Source organism: Choristoneura fumiferana, chromosome 13 (assembly GCF_025370935.1).
Source record: "Choristoneura fumiferana chromosome 13, NRCan_CFum_1, whole genome shotgun sequence".
In the NCBI taxonomy this organism is placed as follows: Eukaryota; Metazoa; Arthropoda; class Insecta; order Lepidoptera; family Tortricidae; genus Choristoneura; species Choristoneura fumiferana.
Genome location: NC_133484.1, coordinates 1,280,610 through 1,296,192, shown reverse-complemented (window position 1 = coordinate 1,296,192; position 15,583 = coordinate 1,280,610). Strand labels below are relative to the sequence as shown.

The window sequence follows — 15,583 nt, the reverse complement described above, 5'->3', positions numbered from 1 at the left end:
CTGATAATCATATTTTATTATGTTTTAGTAAAGAAAATTGACTTATTATTTTCCTTCCAAAATTAATTAGCACGCAATGTATCACTACGTGATACTGCTTTGTTTTTTTATTCAAAACGTCGCATATTTGTTGACGTAACAGCTTTACGTTTCTCTCTTATCAAATCGTCATGATCGTAGAACAAAGACGGATGTGATATTTGACAACTTTACAGTACAGCAGTTTTAATCTCAGAAATTGGTATTTATACTATAACTTTTGAACGGTTACGCATTTTTATTTGAAACTTGGCAATGAGGTTTAAACAAGGGTTCTTTATAACGTGTGCTATAGATTTTATTTTAATTTCACTTAGATTTCGTAAAAAGTCATTTACGCCTATGTTCGAGGGATGTATTAAAGGCGGATGTCAAAATCCGCCATTATTTCACGGATAAACTTACTCTAACGTGTGACGTATCACATATGCCGCCTATGTCTTAGGGAGTACCGTTGATATTTTTTGTCGGATTTGAAATTTAAATAGACACACAGAAATATATTGCAATTTAAGTAATCAAAAATGACATATTTATACAATTAAGAAACAAAAGTTAAGAGTTTCTTGCTAAATCAACTACAAAATAAAAATATAAGACCTATGAAAATAAAATATTCACATAAGTAAAAGACAAAGTACGTTTTGAAATAGACGTTTCCATTAATATTAACGAGATCACATTACACAGTTTTTTTATGTTAGCATAATCAGAAAAATATCTTTGTAGTAATACTGACATTATTTTTAATGCAATAACTTTCAAAAGTTTTAGAATCATTTTGGCGTCGAACACTATTCAATGGAAAACAAAATTTGCATTAACTTTAATCAATATCAAGGTTAATGACTTATGAGATCATAACGTTTCGAAACTATCCTTGTACATTGCACTTTCTGTTTTGCATTAACAAAGTACTGAAATCATGTAAAATCATCATCTTAATCATCATTCCTTATTTACAAAGGCTAATAAGATCTTTGTCATCAGCAATAGGAATAAGTGATGAGTATTCATTTTTAAATGCTACAGACACACCACCACGGGCCTCTTGTTTCCTTACAAATAACTAATGCTTGGCAATCTTCTAGAAATCTTCTTCGAAGTCGTATTTGCACCGCAAAAAGTTCGACTGTTCTCTTTCTATAGAATGTTCAGTCTAGTCTTATCCAGAGTCCCACCAAAAACATTCTGTAAAAAACTAGCCAAGTCTCGATGGAGCTGCTTGTTTATCTAAAAAGTAATGAAATCTAGACAAAGTCGTGCCAAGTCTAAGGTTCTTTACTGCGATTTCTTCACATTGTCCGCGTATTGAGTCTCAACATTTACTGGATAAGACTTAAGACTCAATATTATTTATACGTGAGTGGGTACAAGTCAACGGCCAAGTCACACAACATTAACTATAATAATAAAGAAATCGCAGTAAGGAACCTTAGACTTGACACGACTTTGTCTAGATTTCATTACTTTTTAGAGATAAACAAGCAGCTCCATCGAGAGTTGGCTAGTTTTTTACAGAATGTTTTTGGTGGGATTTCATGTTACAGTTACACACTAGACCGTATTTCTTCAAAAGTTTTTCCTCTTCTTGAAAAGTAACTTTTACCGAGTTTTTAAATTTCTTCCTCTTATTAACTCCCCACTCGTCTTCGAGAACACTTTTTACCCCTATTCGTGTCCTGATCTTTACCGCAGCAGCTGGTGATGGCTGAGCGGAACTCATACCTATCCACAGATTCCACTCAGATGGACACATGAAATAATCAGGATCATGTTGACAGCAAAAAGGATCATAACATTTTCTGTGTTTATTTAGTGGGGGTGGTGGGGACAGTATAGGAGTATTAACAACAACTGATAGATCAGGCGTCGCAGGATTTTGAACAGAAGACAATATTTGTGAATGTGGCAATGGTGGCAAGTATAAATGGCTCGGGAGGGCTTATATTTAGCTATAAACTAGCTGGCGGTGAGGAACTAGCTACATTAAGTGCAGTAATGCTATCAGCAGGCAATCTATCAGAAATCACAGGAGACAAGAATTTTAAATCATTAGTGGTAGGACTTTTAAATCTTGGTGTAATACTAGCTGAGGGCGGGCAATTTATTAACCGGGGACATAGTTTGCAGGCATATACGCATCTTTATTAAGGATAAGGACATCAGATGAAGCCGTAGTAGGCTAGTAGCGGTTTTTGTTGTGTCTTCCGTATTCAGTAGACACTTTTCAACTGGTGAATGAAGCTCTTTGTAATGGTTAACATCAGAGAAAACTTCATCCCATAGGTAGGTCAAGCATTTCTTAATAGACATTTACAGCACCTGGCGGCAAAGGTGGAGTGGGACATGAAGAGAAGTTAATGAAAAAGCCAGCTAAGTCGTTTTTTTATTACTCGTGACAAGTCCTTTCTTGTCTTAGTATGGAACCCTAAAAAATTAACAAAATAATACATAAAATCCATTAACTTTCAATTGAATAACGACGGATATGAAAACACGTCCGATTGATAACGACGGTTTTGCATATCCGACTGCTGTTTATCCGATGAACACTGTCGGTATATAACATACGCCAACAATACCTCCCCAAGACACAGTCGTATTTTTTCATCCGTCACAAAAATGAAACTATTCTGGGTGAAATATTTTGAACCAAGTATTAATAAATATTATTTCAAATAACCGCTAAACAGAAAAAAAGCCATAACTATCTTACAATTTTCAACTGCGTGCAACAAAGACGGTTTTAACATTTCGTCGTTTTTAATTACATAAAGCTATAAAAGTAATTTCGCGAGAAAATGTTGATTTCATTACTATCTTACTACATTACTAACACAAAATATCATTAAAAGCTCAAAGTAATGTGACATTACTAGAACAAGGACGCAAGTGCGAGTCCGCCGGGCAGAGGAGAGGGGGCGGATGTAGGAATATGCATGGTACAACGACGGGATGTCAAACGAGTCTATGTTCTACGACCAAAAATCAAATCCGTCGGTATTCAAACTCGATAATGTTGTAATTAGTAAAAAAATAAGGAAAATAAAAATGTCAGCTCATAAATTACAACGTTTTACGAAAGATTTCGAAAAAAAACGATTTTTGAAAAATTGTTGGAACCGTCGTTGTTCTACGATCATGACGAAATTATTGTACGCATTACATTGCTGCTTGAAAATATTTCAAAAAATAATTACGCTCTAGTAGTTAATTCTAAATTAACAATTTATTTTGATATCGGTTCACAGCACTTAAATCTTCGTCTGGTTACAGTTTGAGGTAGTATCAAAAATACACGCTGTATTTTAAAATTACACCCCGTAACTTTATTTCAAATTGATACCTTCGCCCGTTCCTGAGAAAAAGTGACTGACATACGGTTTTTTTTTAAATTAAAAACTGATCCGTGATTGACCCATATGTCTCCGGATGAATGGAGATCCTATGGGTTCGTAGCGGTTTTTCTTTCTGGGTTACGGAATACTAAAAAACTTCTTAGATAGTTCATAGAACTTTTGTTTGGTAGAGTAGCGTAATGGTAGATCTTATCTGGAGCTCTGGAGCCTACGCATCTTTTGGAATCCTTTACTATCTGTTGGCTTAGCCCAAAGCTTCTAGTTAGCAGAGACATAATGGTTTACTGACGCAGAATGCTCGTAGATAGAATAGGGGTAAATAAAAAGTCACCGTTTGCGATCCATAACATTGTAAGATTAACTTTTTTTAAGTCATAATTCAGTAACTTTGAACTGACCATCCTAGTATAGTACCTAATTTTTTTATTCGACTGGATGGCAAACAAGCAAGTGGGTCTCCTGATGGCAAGAGATCACCACCGCCCCGAGTACTGCCTTTTCGCAACCTGTTTCATTTCGCAACTTTTCATTTCGCAAACTCTAAAACTGTAAATAATTCAGGATTTATTTCAGAGCCATCGTGTAGAACCCTTTAGGTTAGGTTAGGTTAGTTTTATAAAAATTCTGAAATATTCACTGTTTCAGAAATATTAAACGGTTATTAAACATTAGTAAACCCCACCGCCCATAAACATCTGACATCAGGGGTATTGCAGATGCGTTGCCAACCTTGAGGCCTAAGAAGGGATACCTCAGTGCCAGTAATTTCACCGGCTGTGTTACTCTCCACGTCGAAACACAACAGTGCAAGAACTGATGCTTCACGGCAGGATTAGCGAGCAAGATGGTGGTAGCAATCCGGGCGGACCTTGCACAAGGTCCTACCACCTGCAATTTGTGCTCTGAGAACAAGGGCTATACAAAATGAAACATGTCGAGCTAAACTCGATTTAAAACTTGAGTTATCTGGATTTATTTCACTACTTATCCTCAACCGACCACAACAACTCTCTCGAGAGCGCACCGACTTAGAAGAGATTAACCCCTGTTTTTTTCAACTCTTCCTTTTATTCTAGCATGCTTAACACTTTTCCAATCATCATCATCATCATCATCCCAGCCTATATACGTCCCACTGCTGGGCACAGGCCTCCTCTCGGAATGAGAGGGCTTGGCCCGTAGTTCCCACGCGGGCCCAGTGCGGATTGGGAACTTCACACACACCGTTGAATTGCTTCGCAGGTTTGTGCAGGTTTCCTCACGATGTTTTCCTTCACCGTAAAGCTCGTGGTAAATTTGAAATGTAATTTCGCACATGAATTCCGAAAAACTTAGAGGTGCGAGCCGGGATTTGAACCCACGATCCTCTGCTTGAGAGGCCATAGGTCAAACCACTCGGCCACCAGGGCATCTCTTCCAATACCCTAAAATTAAAAAAAAATTAATTGTCTTTGTGGTCTTTGTGCCGTCCATAACATATGTTATTTGTTTTAGTTCTCCTGTCTGTTCCTTCCCCAAGATCAAAATTTCATAAACCGAACATTCTCCTCGCGTGTGTAATGTCTCTACGCCGACACTGGCAAAATACGTCTTGCTATCACGGCAAAAGTAAAAGCCATTAAAGAAAAAAAAAAACCCTGTTTCACCATTCATTGATTGGATAAATTTATTTGACGGATAAATCTGATGCCTTCTCTGTTTGTTTTGTTCGAATAGACGGAGACGGCACGGTGGTGAAAGAACCCCTAAATTTGTATGGAGCTTACCTCGTGTCCTACCCGCTTTTGACTGATTATTTTTGACACTAAATAGCTTCTGTTTTTAAATTATGTGCAACGTTATTTCAGTTTGCAGCTAAATTAAGTATACCATTTATTTACCTATCGCGTGCTTCGAGCTTATTACGTGTTTCAAAATCATCAATTATCTGATTTCTATGTCAATGTCATGTTCCAATGTGACTGACGAATCACCTTAAAAAAATCAAGTCTCATGCTGTAATGCTACTTGAACTTTATGGATATAAATGTAAGATTTAAATTTTTGCTTTTGGTATGGACATGGACTTAACAGTTACTTTTATCTTATCTTGAACTTGTCTGACAGATCTTGGCGCCGGAATTAACAAACAGTGTGAATTATTCGTGAAAAAATCACATAATATTTAACTGTGCGAAATTGGACTTTATATCTTCGACGCTGTGTTGAAAATGCCGTGTTGCAAATACGGGTTTTATTTCTTTAACATGCCGATATAACAACCGGTGAAGTGCGAGTCGGAGTCACGCACTGATGGTTCCGATCGAACTTTTTTTTATTCTGTAAGTTTTTCTTTCTAATCAGATTGTGTCAAAATTCATAATGCAATGTCAGAGAAAGATGTATGTAGGAAAATACATTTATGAAAGTTTGTATATTTTGATCAAGTACACTTTAAAAACTTATGGTGTCACAGCATCAAGGATTGCCAATTTGACTATTTAATATTAATATTATATCAACTTTTGTTCTTTCAAGAGTTCGTTGGAAAAAGGTTTTTGAAAGACGGAAAGACGAACTCCTTTACAGACTCCACATTTGTACATGTATTTATATACAACTCAACGTGTGCCAACTACGCTTCTCTCTTCAAAACTAAAGTTTTGTATTATAAAACAACGTCTATACAAACTAACAGACGGGCATAAAAATGATTCAAAACATTCTTTTTTCCTTGTAATACGGAACCCAAATAAAAAAATGAAGAATCGGTTTAAATTTGTAACTGCAATGTAAAGGTCTACATTGACTAATTATTTTTATTCAGAACGGGATTCAGGTTAATTATCGTCTTGCGAGGTGTGGAAATGTTTTATTATTATTAAGTTAATACCTACATTAATTTTATGGAAGTGAATAAGTCGAGCTGGTGAATCCACTGATTTTTAATAGTTATTTGTGTCACAAGGAAGCAAAATTGTGTATTTACGGCGAGGGCGGTTCATTGAATCCAAAATGTAGCGAGGGATTCTAAAGTAGAATCATGAGCGTAATGAGGGATTCAAGTGTTAACGCCCAAGATGAAAATAATTTTGATCCCGAGTGGCTCATACAACTTTTCACACCGAGCATTGAGAAACTTGAAAAAAAAAAACTAATAATATAAAAGTAAAGAGCAACCAGCATATAAAATGGCGTGGTTTTACAATTATCAACTTAGAAATATTCCATTTGCAATAAAACACTTAGAAAGCCTTGAACAGAAAAGTTGCACTTTGCTCTCTCTCGTCAGGGAAGAAAAGTTACTTTTCTGAATGAGAGGTGTGAAAAATAACTTTGTTATACTTACTATAAATACAGGGTGGAAAAAATCAATGAGCGCTAGAGGGTAACTACCTACCTTAAATCCTTTAGTTAGCTAATTGTACCGAAAGGAAACATTCCTTTATTTTTAAAATGAAACAAAACTGCATTTAAAGATCTTCTAAACTTCGCTTGTCTCACCCGGGAATCTAACGAACTAAAAATTAAAAAAATAAACACTCTATTTTAGTACTCAAATCGATAGGATTATTGTTTAGGATACAATTTATCCAATAAACATTTGGCCTTACACTCATCTGTTGTACGAGATACCATTAAATATAATATTTATTAACATTACCTAGTACTGTTCCCTTGTAACAAGTAAATGATACCTACGTTATAATTTTCTTATCTCTCTAACATCCAAAGACATCATAATCATAAAGTACAAGCTTGCTAATTATATTTAGCAAACAACCCCCAAATGTTTATTAGGCAAATTTTATCCTGAACAATAATGCTATTGATTCGTAAATAAAAAGCGGGTTTTTTTTAATTTGTAGTTGGTTCGATTCCTGGGTAAGACAAGGGAATAGAAGATCTTTGAATGCAGCTTTGTTCAATTTTAAAAATAAAGGAATGCTTCCTTTCAGTACAATTAGCTAACTAATGGATTTAAGGTAGTTGCATGGACAGAGCCATATTTTTCTAAAAATCTAATCTAATCTAAGGTAGTTGCCTTCTAAGGCCCTTTGATTCTTTCCAACCTGTGTACCTACATTATTTATCATTCCCGTGTTCTTCTTTCCAAATACGCGGGTAGACTAAAAAATGCATGTTAAAGATCCTTCTGTGGCCTATATTTGCAAAATAAACTTTGAATTTTGTCAATTAAGTAGAAGAAGGAGTTGTATGTTTATTTTTTTATGATCAGGCTGCCTTTTTACAAAAACAAAATATATTACAGTAGAAAATATATTGCTTGTTAAAGGATTAATTTAATCAAAAGTCTTATCTTAATAATCTATAAAGTGGCTTTTTATCCGCAGTCACAATATTCTGTATCTAATTTTGTTTTGTTGTAAACTTACACCTGTTAAACGAAAAAGTCTAATCGTTAGTCAGTTTGAAGTAGGAAAATACTGTAGGTACGACAGTAACTTGTAATTATTTTTAATTAAAAATCAATATCAATATCGATCAATTGTTATATCAGTAGAAACACGCACCCGTGAATACATAATTCAATGTCACAGAAAATCGTGACTTTATGTCACAGGGTGTTTATTAATCTCAATAATGTCACTGAATTAAATCATCGCAAAGTTTAATGCAATTAGTGTCAATGTAAATGCAATCGTAATGGCATGGAATTATGCTATTGATTATTGAAACGGTAAGTTGTGAGATTGTGATAAATTGCGATGTTAAATCATAATAAATGTGATATGATAATTAGATATTAAGTGCAAAAACGCTGACCCAAAAAGGGTTGAGTTTAATCTTGGGTTGGGAAAATTGGCTTGTTTATAAGATAATTGACAAAACGGCGGCTTTGACCACTTATATGCGTAATTACAAGTCAGTATTTTGTTTTGCTTTAAATTTAAATTTTTAGGGTTCCGCACCTAAAAAAGAACCTTGTAGGATTACCTTGTTGTCTACTTATTTGTCTGTTTCATTATCATCATATCAGCCATAGGACGTCCACTGTTGGACATAGGCCTCCCCCATAGACCTCCAGTTGCCTCGTTGGTGGACGTCCTACGCTGCACTTGCAAATCCGCGGTCTCCACTCGAGAACCTTTCGGCCCCTACGACCATCTGTATATCTATAGTTTAACTTAACATACATAACCTTATACGTACAAACTACATAATATTAACACAACACAACATAACAACATACACAGGGTTTCCGGAGCGGTACAGCTTAGGGATCTTTAAAAAAACGAGCATATCAGTATTATTATTAAAATACAATATTATTAAATGATATGTATACACTAAAGTTTATTTGAAGGAGGCAATGTAAAGCAAAATGTTTGATATTTGTAGCGTGACAGGCGACGTCAGTTAGGTTCTAGAATGACGTAGAGATACATTGAATTTACGAGTTAAGTTTTAATTTTTATAAAGTGGGACCATGATCCAATTACCGGTGACCTATAGAACCTCTGTTTTTAATATTATCCCCGGTTCTTGGCCACACATTGTATTGGGATTCGCAATTAATATTAATACGTTACCAAAGTGGGCGATAACGTCCCCTTGTGACGGCAGTACACCCTGAACCGGCTTCTTTTTTATCAGAAATAAATTAAATAAAATATGGTAGAGCTAAATCCTAATCCAAAAATATGAAGGTTTCAACAGAAGCCATTTCGTTTTCCAATTATGTTTTGGCTTTGTACGAACGAAGCCAAACAGAACTACAAAGCCTAGTTTTACTTCGGCAAATGACTAATAAATGGCTTCTAGATGTTACGGCTGTTATTTTATTTTTATAAATTGCATATAGTATATATAATATTGATCATAGTTTTAGGTTGAGACTTATAAAAATATAAAGATTTTTGCCAAAAATCAATTTTTAAAGCTTTTTTTTCTTTCTAAGTTTGCATAATCGTTCTATTTTTATATTCATACCAAGTTTCACGGCAATCCGATTACTAAAAGTGGCTGAAATTTGACTTTAAAACTATACACAACTAACAAACATATGTATACACTTAAACTAGTTTGCTAATCGTGCGGAATTCGAAGCAAAAGATCAGTTTTATTCTGTCTCATTTGAATTTTCAGGAAAACGAAGAACCGACGACTCCCGACTTTAAATTTCTGGTTTAACGGTACGAGTATTGCCTTGTAATTCATACTTGACTAGCTTTTCAATTTAACAGTCTAATTTTTCTAAGAGCGATTTAGGCGATAAAAATGCAATCATGCGCAGAAATTGCTGATTGCATGTAAATTCGATTTAACATGAAATATTTGTGACCCATAAAAAGGTCAGAGATTTAATAAAGCGCCTTTGTTCTGCCGAAAATGCTTATAGATTACCAAAAATAGACAAAGCTTGTTATGAATATAAATATAGGACATAGAAAAAGGGTTCGAGAGAAAGGTCCGGGTGAATACGGCGTAATTTCTGTGATAGGTTATTTCGAATACAATATGTAACAAAATAAAGACCGTACATTTCGTCAAGTTAAGTGCTTAAGTTAAGAGTAAGTACAAATTATCAATGACCATATTTTAACCCGGTGTTTGTTAAAGGTTATGTACTCTAAGCCATACAGATATCCAACGAATGAACTTTACCAACTAAGTGACATACTGTCTATGAGGAAACTGTACGTTTTGAGTATAATAACAAGATTACACAAAACACTGAAATTTAATTCTAGCCTTTTAAATCGTAGACGGAAACACGATGTTGCTCCCCTTCCGGCTACAAGATCTGTATTTGCTAAAAGACAATTTGCAGCTCAATCGGCTTATGTATATAATAAAATTAATAAAGTGTTAGACATATATCAATTACAACTGTATAATTGTAAAAAAATTACAAATGAGTGGTTAAAAACGCTTAATTATGAGGAGACAGAGACTTTACTGTTTTGAGAGTGTTGGGTGGTAACTGTTTGTAAGTAATAATAAGGTCAGATTTGAATTGTTTAAATTCTTTGGTAAACCAAAGACACATATGTACATCATTATCACGTATATACACACATACTCAGACACGTTCACACACACGCACGCGCACACACACACACACACACACACACACACACACACACACACACACACATACACACGCTCACTGCTTAAGTATAATAGTTAAAATTTACTTTTTCTTCTTTTGTTCTTTTGTTTTTATAACCACAACTTGTGATATGGAGGAGCGGGGCTTCCTGATACAAGTATAATGTTTACTTAATAGGAAGTCCCAACCCTTAAATTTTGTAACAATGTTGTTTTAGTGAAATAAACATTTTTTCATTTTTTTCATTTTTTTTCATTTCCATTCAAGACTTCTTCGCTGAAAAATAATTATGGGAATCTGTTATGTGAATTCATATTATGGCAATTAATATTTACGTTAAATAAAGGGCATCTTATTTGTGTTATGTAGTGGCATCTTTAAGTGTAGTTTTTTTTTGTTTTACTGCGATGGGGTGAATTAAAACGGTACGTCTATAAAAGATGTTACAATTTTTGATATTTTTAGCTAAGCAGGATTAGGAAGGATTAGGTGGTGATCTCTTACCATCAAGAGACTGACTTGCTCGTTTGTCATCCAGTCGTATAAAAAAAATTACAACAACAGCTCAGTTGGAAGTTTTCTACAGTGTCCAGGATTTGGAGGTATTTTTGCAGTTAAACAGATATTTTTCATATGTTATTATGCAGAGTAAGTTATATAGCATTAAAAAACAACGTTAATTTGGCATATTTGTGAAGTTTACCGTTAAATCGCGTAGTATCAAGTTTAATAAAATTTTATATGTAATTAAGCATAATTTCTATTAGTCGACTTGTTGAAATCCCTATTCATCATTAGGCTATCAATACATGAGTGACTCGCGTACTTCATTTAAATAATTGTTAATATCTCATGCTAGTTTTAATTCAAAGGATTTTTCAAATGCCTTCCCATTTCAGGTATGAAAACTTAAAACGAAACGACCAAAACGATCCGGGTTGCTTTCATCAGGCAACCAATTAAATATTCCACTGGACCGATCATTTACACCTTGATGGGCTTAGAATTTTCCAATGTCTACCAGTAAATTGAGATTCAAATGAAACTTGACGAGATCAAGAGGCGAGGGACGAAAGTTTTCAAATTGAGACCTGGGATGTTTCAGGTTAATTTTAATGTCACCGGCTGTTTATAAGATACCACAAACGGGACTTATCACGCTATTATTACACAAGTAATATTCACCTCGACGACCACGGCAACTGTAACGTTGCCGAAACGTCGAGGTAAATATTACTTGTGTAATAATAGTGTCATTAGTCCCGTTTGTGGTATTTTGACTATGAGTGAGAATCACGAAAGTTTAAAACGTTATGTTTATAAGATGTTAAACCGATGGTATACTCGTAATTCTTTTAGAAATCTAACATTTCCTAATGTGTAATAATGTGAGTAGTAGATACAAATCAAGAGATAAACTATTTATCAGTAACTTAAAATAAAATAAAAATTAACTATGTAAAAAATATCTCTCGTATGACGTAGTAACTGTGTGCTAAAAGTCGTCGTTTGAAAGATCACGCCTGCAAAATAGTCAAGTTCGATCCCACGATCTTGTTCTGAGTTTTTTTTTATTTATGTGTAAAATTACATTTTTTAGTTTAGGTACCGTGAGTTTCGTGAGTTGGAGAAGAAAAAAAGTTGTGAAGAAGTTTGTACACTTTTCACGTAACAAATTTAATAATTTTAACAAAATATTTAAATAAACGTTACTATTTTGCAGTTCAAAGAAGACAAACGGACTTATATTAAAAATGGATCGCTAATTTTTAAAAAGATCCGCGCTAATATGTTATTGTGTAATCTAGTCTACCTCTGTAACCAGAACTTTAGCTATTTATTAGTGACATTTTATTGACATTATTTTCTATTGTTTCAGATTTCTCGCCATCTGGTGGCCCTTGAAGTGCCAGATCACCAAACGCCGCGCCCGCATGATGATCGTCTTCATCTGGATCTTTGCCATCCTCGTTACCACCCCCTGGGTCTTCTTCTTCGACCTCGTCGTGGTCTTCGAAGACAACCCTAACGTTCGTCTCTGTCTCGATGTCTGGCCGAACCCCTTGAGCGAAATCCTCTACTTCGTAATCGGCAACTTAATCTTCTGCTACATCTTACCAATGCTCCTCATCACAATGTGTTACATCCTCATCTGGATCAAGGTCTGGAGAAGAGCCATTCCCACCGACACCCAAGACGCTGCAATGGAAAGCATGCAACAGAAATCCAAAGTCAAAGTTGTTAAAATGCTCGTCGCTGTTGTTATATTGTTCGTTTTATCCTGGTTCCCTCTTTATCTGATCTTCGCGAGAATAAAGCTCGGAGGGCCTATCAAGAAATGGGAAGAAGAAATTTTCCCCGTTGTTACACCTTTAGCACAATGGCTAGGGTCTTCCAACTCTTGCATCAACCCAATCTTGTATGCTTTCTTCAACAAAAAATACAGAAAGGGTTTTGTTGCTATCATAAAGAGTAGGAAATGCTGCGGCCGCCTGCGGTATTATGAGACCATTGCGTTGCAATCGTCTAGCACAAGTACAAGAAAGTCTTGGCATTACAACAACAACAATCATCCTTCGATAACTCGCCGCTCGCCGCCCGTCGATAAGAACGCTGTGTCCTTCATCTACAATCACACGGGAGTTTAAGAGCTTCCTGGAATGTTCTGGAAACAATTTCATTCGAACAAGGCCATGCAAGCCACGGTGGAATCGCGCCACGAGGGTGCAACAGCATATCGAAGAATACGACTTATTGGTAATATTTTGAGTTGAACAGTTTGGTGTTGTCTGTACAAGTGACTATCCAATTAGCTCGTAAAGTGAACATAATCAGTGAATATTTTAGTACTGTGTAACTTTTATACGTAAGTCAGTTAAGGTGTTAAGGAGATTTATTTTTACACCGATTGTAATTTTGTATAGCGAGAGCTGAGAAGCGCACATAACTGGACAAGGGAAGAAATCTCTTACAATCTCTTACTCAAAAAAGTTTATAACTTCATCTTTTGGTATCCGTTGAAAGTGATAACATAATAATTTGCAATTAGAATGCATTTGGTGAGCCTTTATTATTTTCTTATTTATCCTTGTTTGATTGGTTGTATTTAAAATCCCTAAAGTTTTATATAAAACGTATGAAAATATTGATAAATATTACAGCTACTACTATACTAATAATAGATAATACTACAGTACAAAATATTGGTAGGAAGTAAGTTTTGAAATACGATACTTAACTTAAAAAAACTAATGAACTATTTTAAAAATGACACAGTACATAATGGTATGATTAAGTAGATAAACTTTGTAAATAAACTCAAGAAAAACTCACTTTCATCATTCTTGAAATCACTGAATTGCGGTAGGTTTTATTTTTATGATTATTAGATTCGAAAAGTGTACGAACGCGGCAACAGTTTGCTAATAAAGTTAAAACACGGTGTATCTATATAATATTACTAACTGTTCATAGCTGAATTATAAATAAATGAAATATTTTTATGCAAAAACAAAAATACAAAATTGAAACTCAAGTTCCTAATCAGAGAAATATTTCAACAGAACTAGAGTCAGTTTGATGAATCCTCCTGTAAAGAGTTTTCATCGTTTTTTTTGGTTAAAGATGTAGGCATGACTGATGCCGTTAATTGTGAACATCGATCAATTAATTTATGAAAACCTTAAATTGCCAACCACAATTCATAGAACCTGAAAAACATTTACAGAGATTTGACAAAATAATTTGGAATAATTTTATGATACAGTTCATAACTCATAAAAACTTTAATGACACAGATTATTCGTACAATGGTAAAATACTAAAATATACAAGCACAAATAACTGCAAATTCAGTGTTAAAAAAATAGCTGAATTATGGTATTAGAATAACGTGCTAAGTTTTACAGTAATAGTTTAAGAATGAGGATCATTAAAATTGTGGTTAAAAGCTTCGAAAATATTTTTTCGTATCAAAAATGAACTCAAAGACAACCGTGAGTAAAAAATAATTTAGACTAAAATATGGACACAGTAATTGAATATCAATGAATATACCATTTTTCTAGGGCTCTTCAAGGCTAGAGTGAATAGGCTGTTACTGAACCAGTGAGATACACCTTTGACCTCATCTGCACTTTACATCAGGTTAGATAAGAGTCAATCACGGACAGTTTCATGTAAAAAAAATAATGAAATAACGGGTCATGCTCGAAATATCTGTTCTGTGTAAATTCTGTATGTCTGTGTGTATATTCTGGAAAGTAAACTTTGTTAAATACTGTCAGCATACGAGATATACAATAGCAAAAGTTATAAAATCATAAGTGCTGAAATTAGAAGACACCAAATTAATGAATACGACATAATGTCTTAAACTTTCGTGATTTGCACTCATAGTCAAAATACCACGCACAGGCCTTATCACGCTAACACACACGAGTAATATTTACCTCGACGATTCGGCAACATTACAGTGGCCGTGGTCACGAGTAGACTGAAGTGTGGGGTGTCAAGTCTGCCTAGAAGCGCGAGTCCTTCGAACCCGCAGTTGATCACAAATAGTACCGGCACTCGTATCACGAACTACCCGCACTTTGTAATTTTTTTTAGAATACGATATTTCGAGCATGAGTCGAATCTATCAATGCAATGATTGAACTAAAACCAATTGAGTAGCTAACGCCGTAATATTTAATACTATATTTTACTGCTCCGTGTGATTTGTGCTGGCAGAGTAGCAATTTTATTTAGTTTTGGTTCAATAATGAGCTTTTTCAGCATTGAATTTTCAACTCCAGTGTGCGAAAAAATTTACGAGTAGGGTCAGCGAAAGTCTGACTTATCAACGCAGTATCACAAGTTGTTCGAATTATGGTACAAAAAAGTATTTTTTTGACATTAAAATACTTTGATTCAAGCAACAAAAAACTAACGACAATGTAAACCTAGAAAGTTTTTGGAAATGATTAAACGTGGTCCGCAATATAATATCAAATTCAATAAATATTCAATGAAGACAATTTATTTTAGTGAATATTTTCGAAGCTTGTCTCTATTTTAGTGGTTTATCGAAACGGGGCTGAGGCCTATAGCCGCTTAGAATGCACAAAACAAAAATAACATA

At 34.6% G+C, this 15,583-nt stretch overlaps 2 protein-coding genes across 2 annotated transcripts in view; one reads left to right on the top strand and one right to left on the bottom strand.

Annotated features, from left to right (window-relative positions):
- LOC141434557 (neuropeptide SIFamide receptor-like) overlaps window positions 1–13,568 on the top strand; it is a 116,844-nt gene extending 103,276 nt beyond the window's left edge. Inside the window, exon 4 of the mRNA XM_074096987.1 lies at window positions 12,338–13,568. Coding sequence (XP_073953088.1) covers window positions 12,338–13,106 — 769 coding nt within the window. The 3' untranslated portion in view covers window positions 13,107–13,568. The remainder of the gene's footprint in view (window positions 1–12,337) is intronic.
- A 591-nt stretch (window positions 13,569–14,159) lies between these two features.
- LOC141434418 (uncharacterized) overlaps window positions 14,160–15,583 on the bottom strand; it is an 11,553-nt gene continuing 10,129 nt past the window's right edge. Inside the window, exon 4 of the mRNA XM_074096837.1 lies at window positions 14,160–14,168. Within this exon, the coding sequence (XP_073952938.1) occupies window positions 14,160–14,168 (9 nt within the window). The remainder of the gene's footprint in view (window positions 14,169–15,583) is intronic.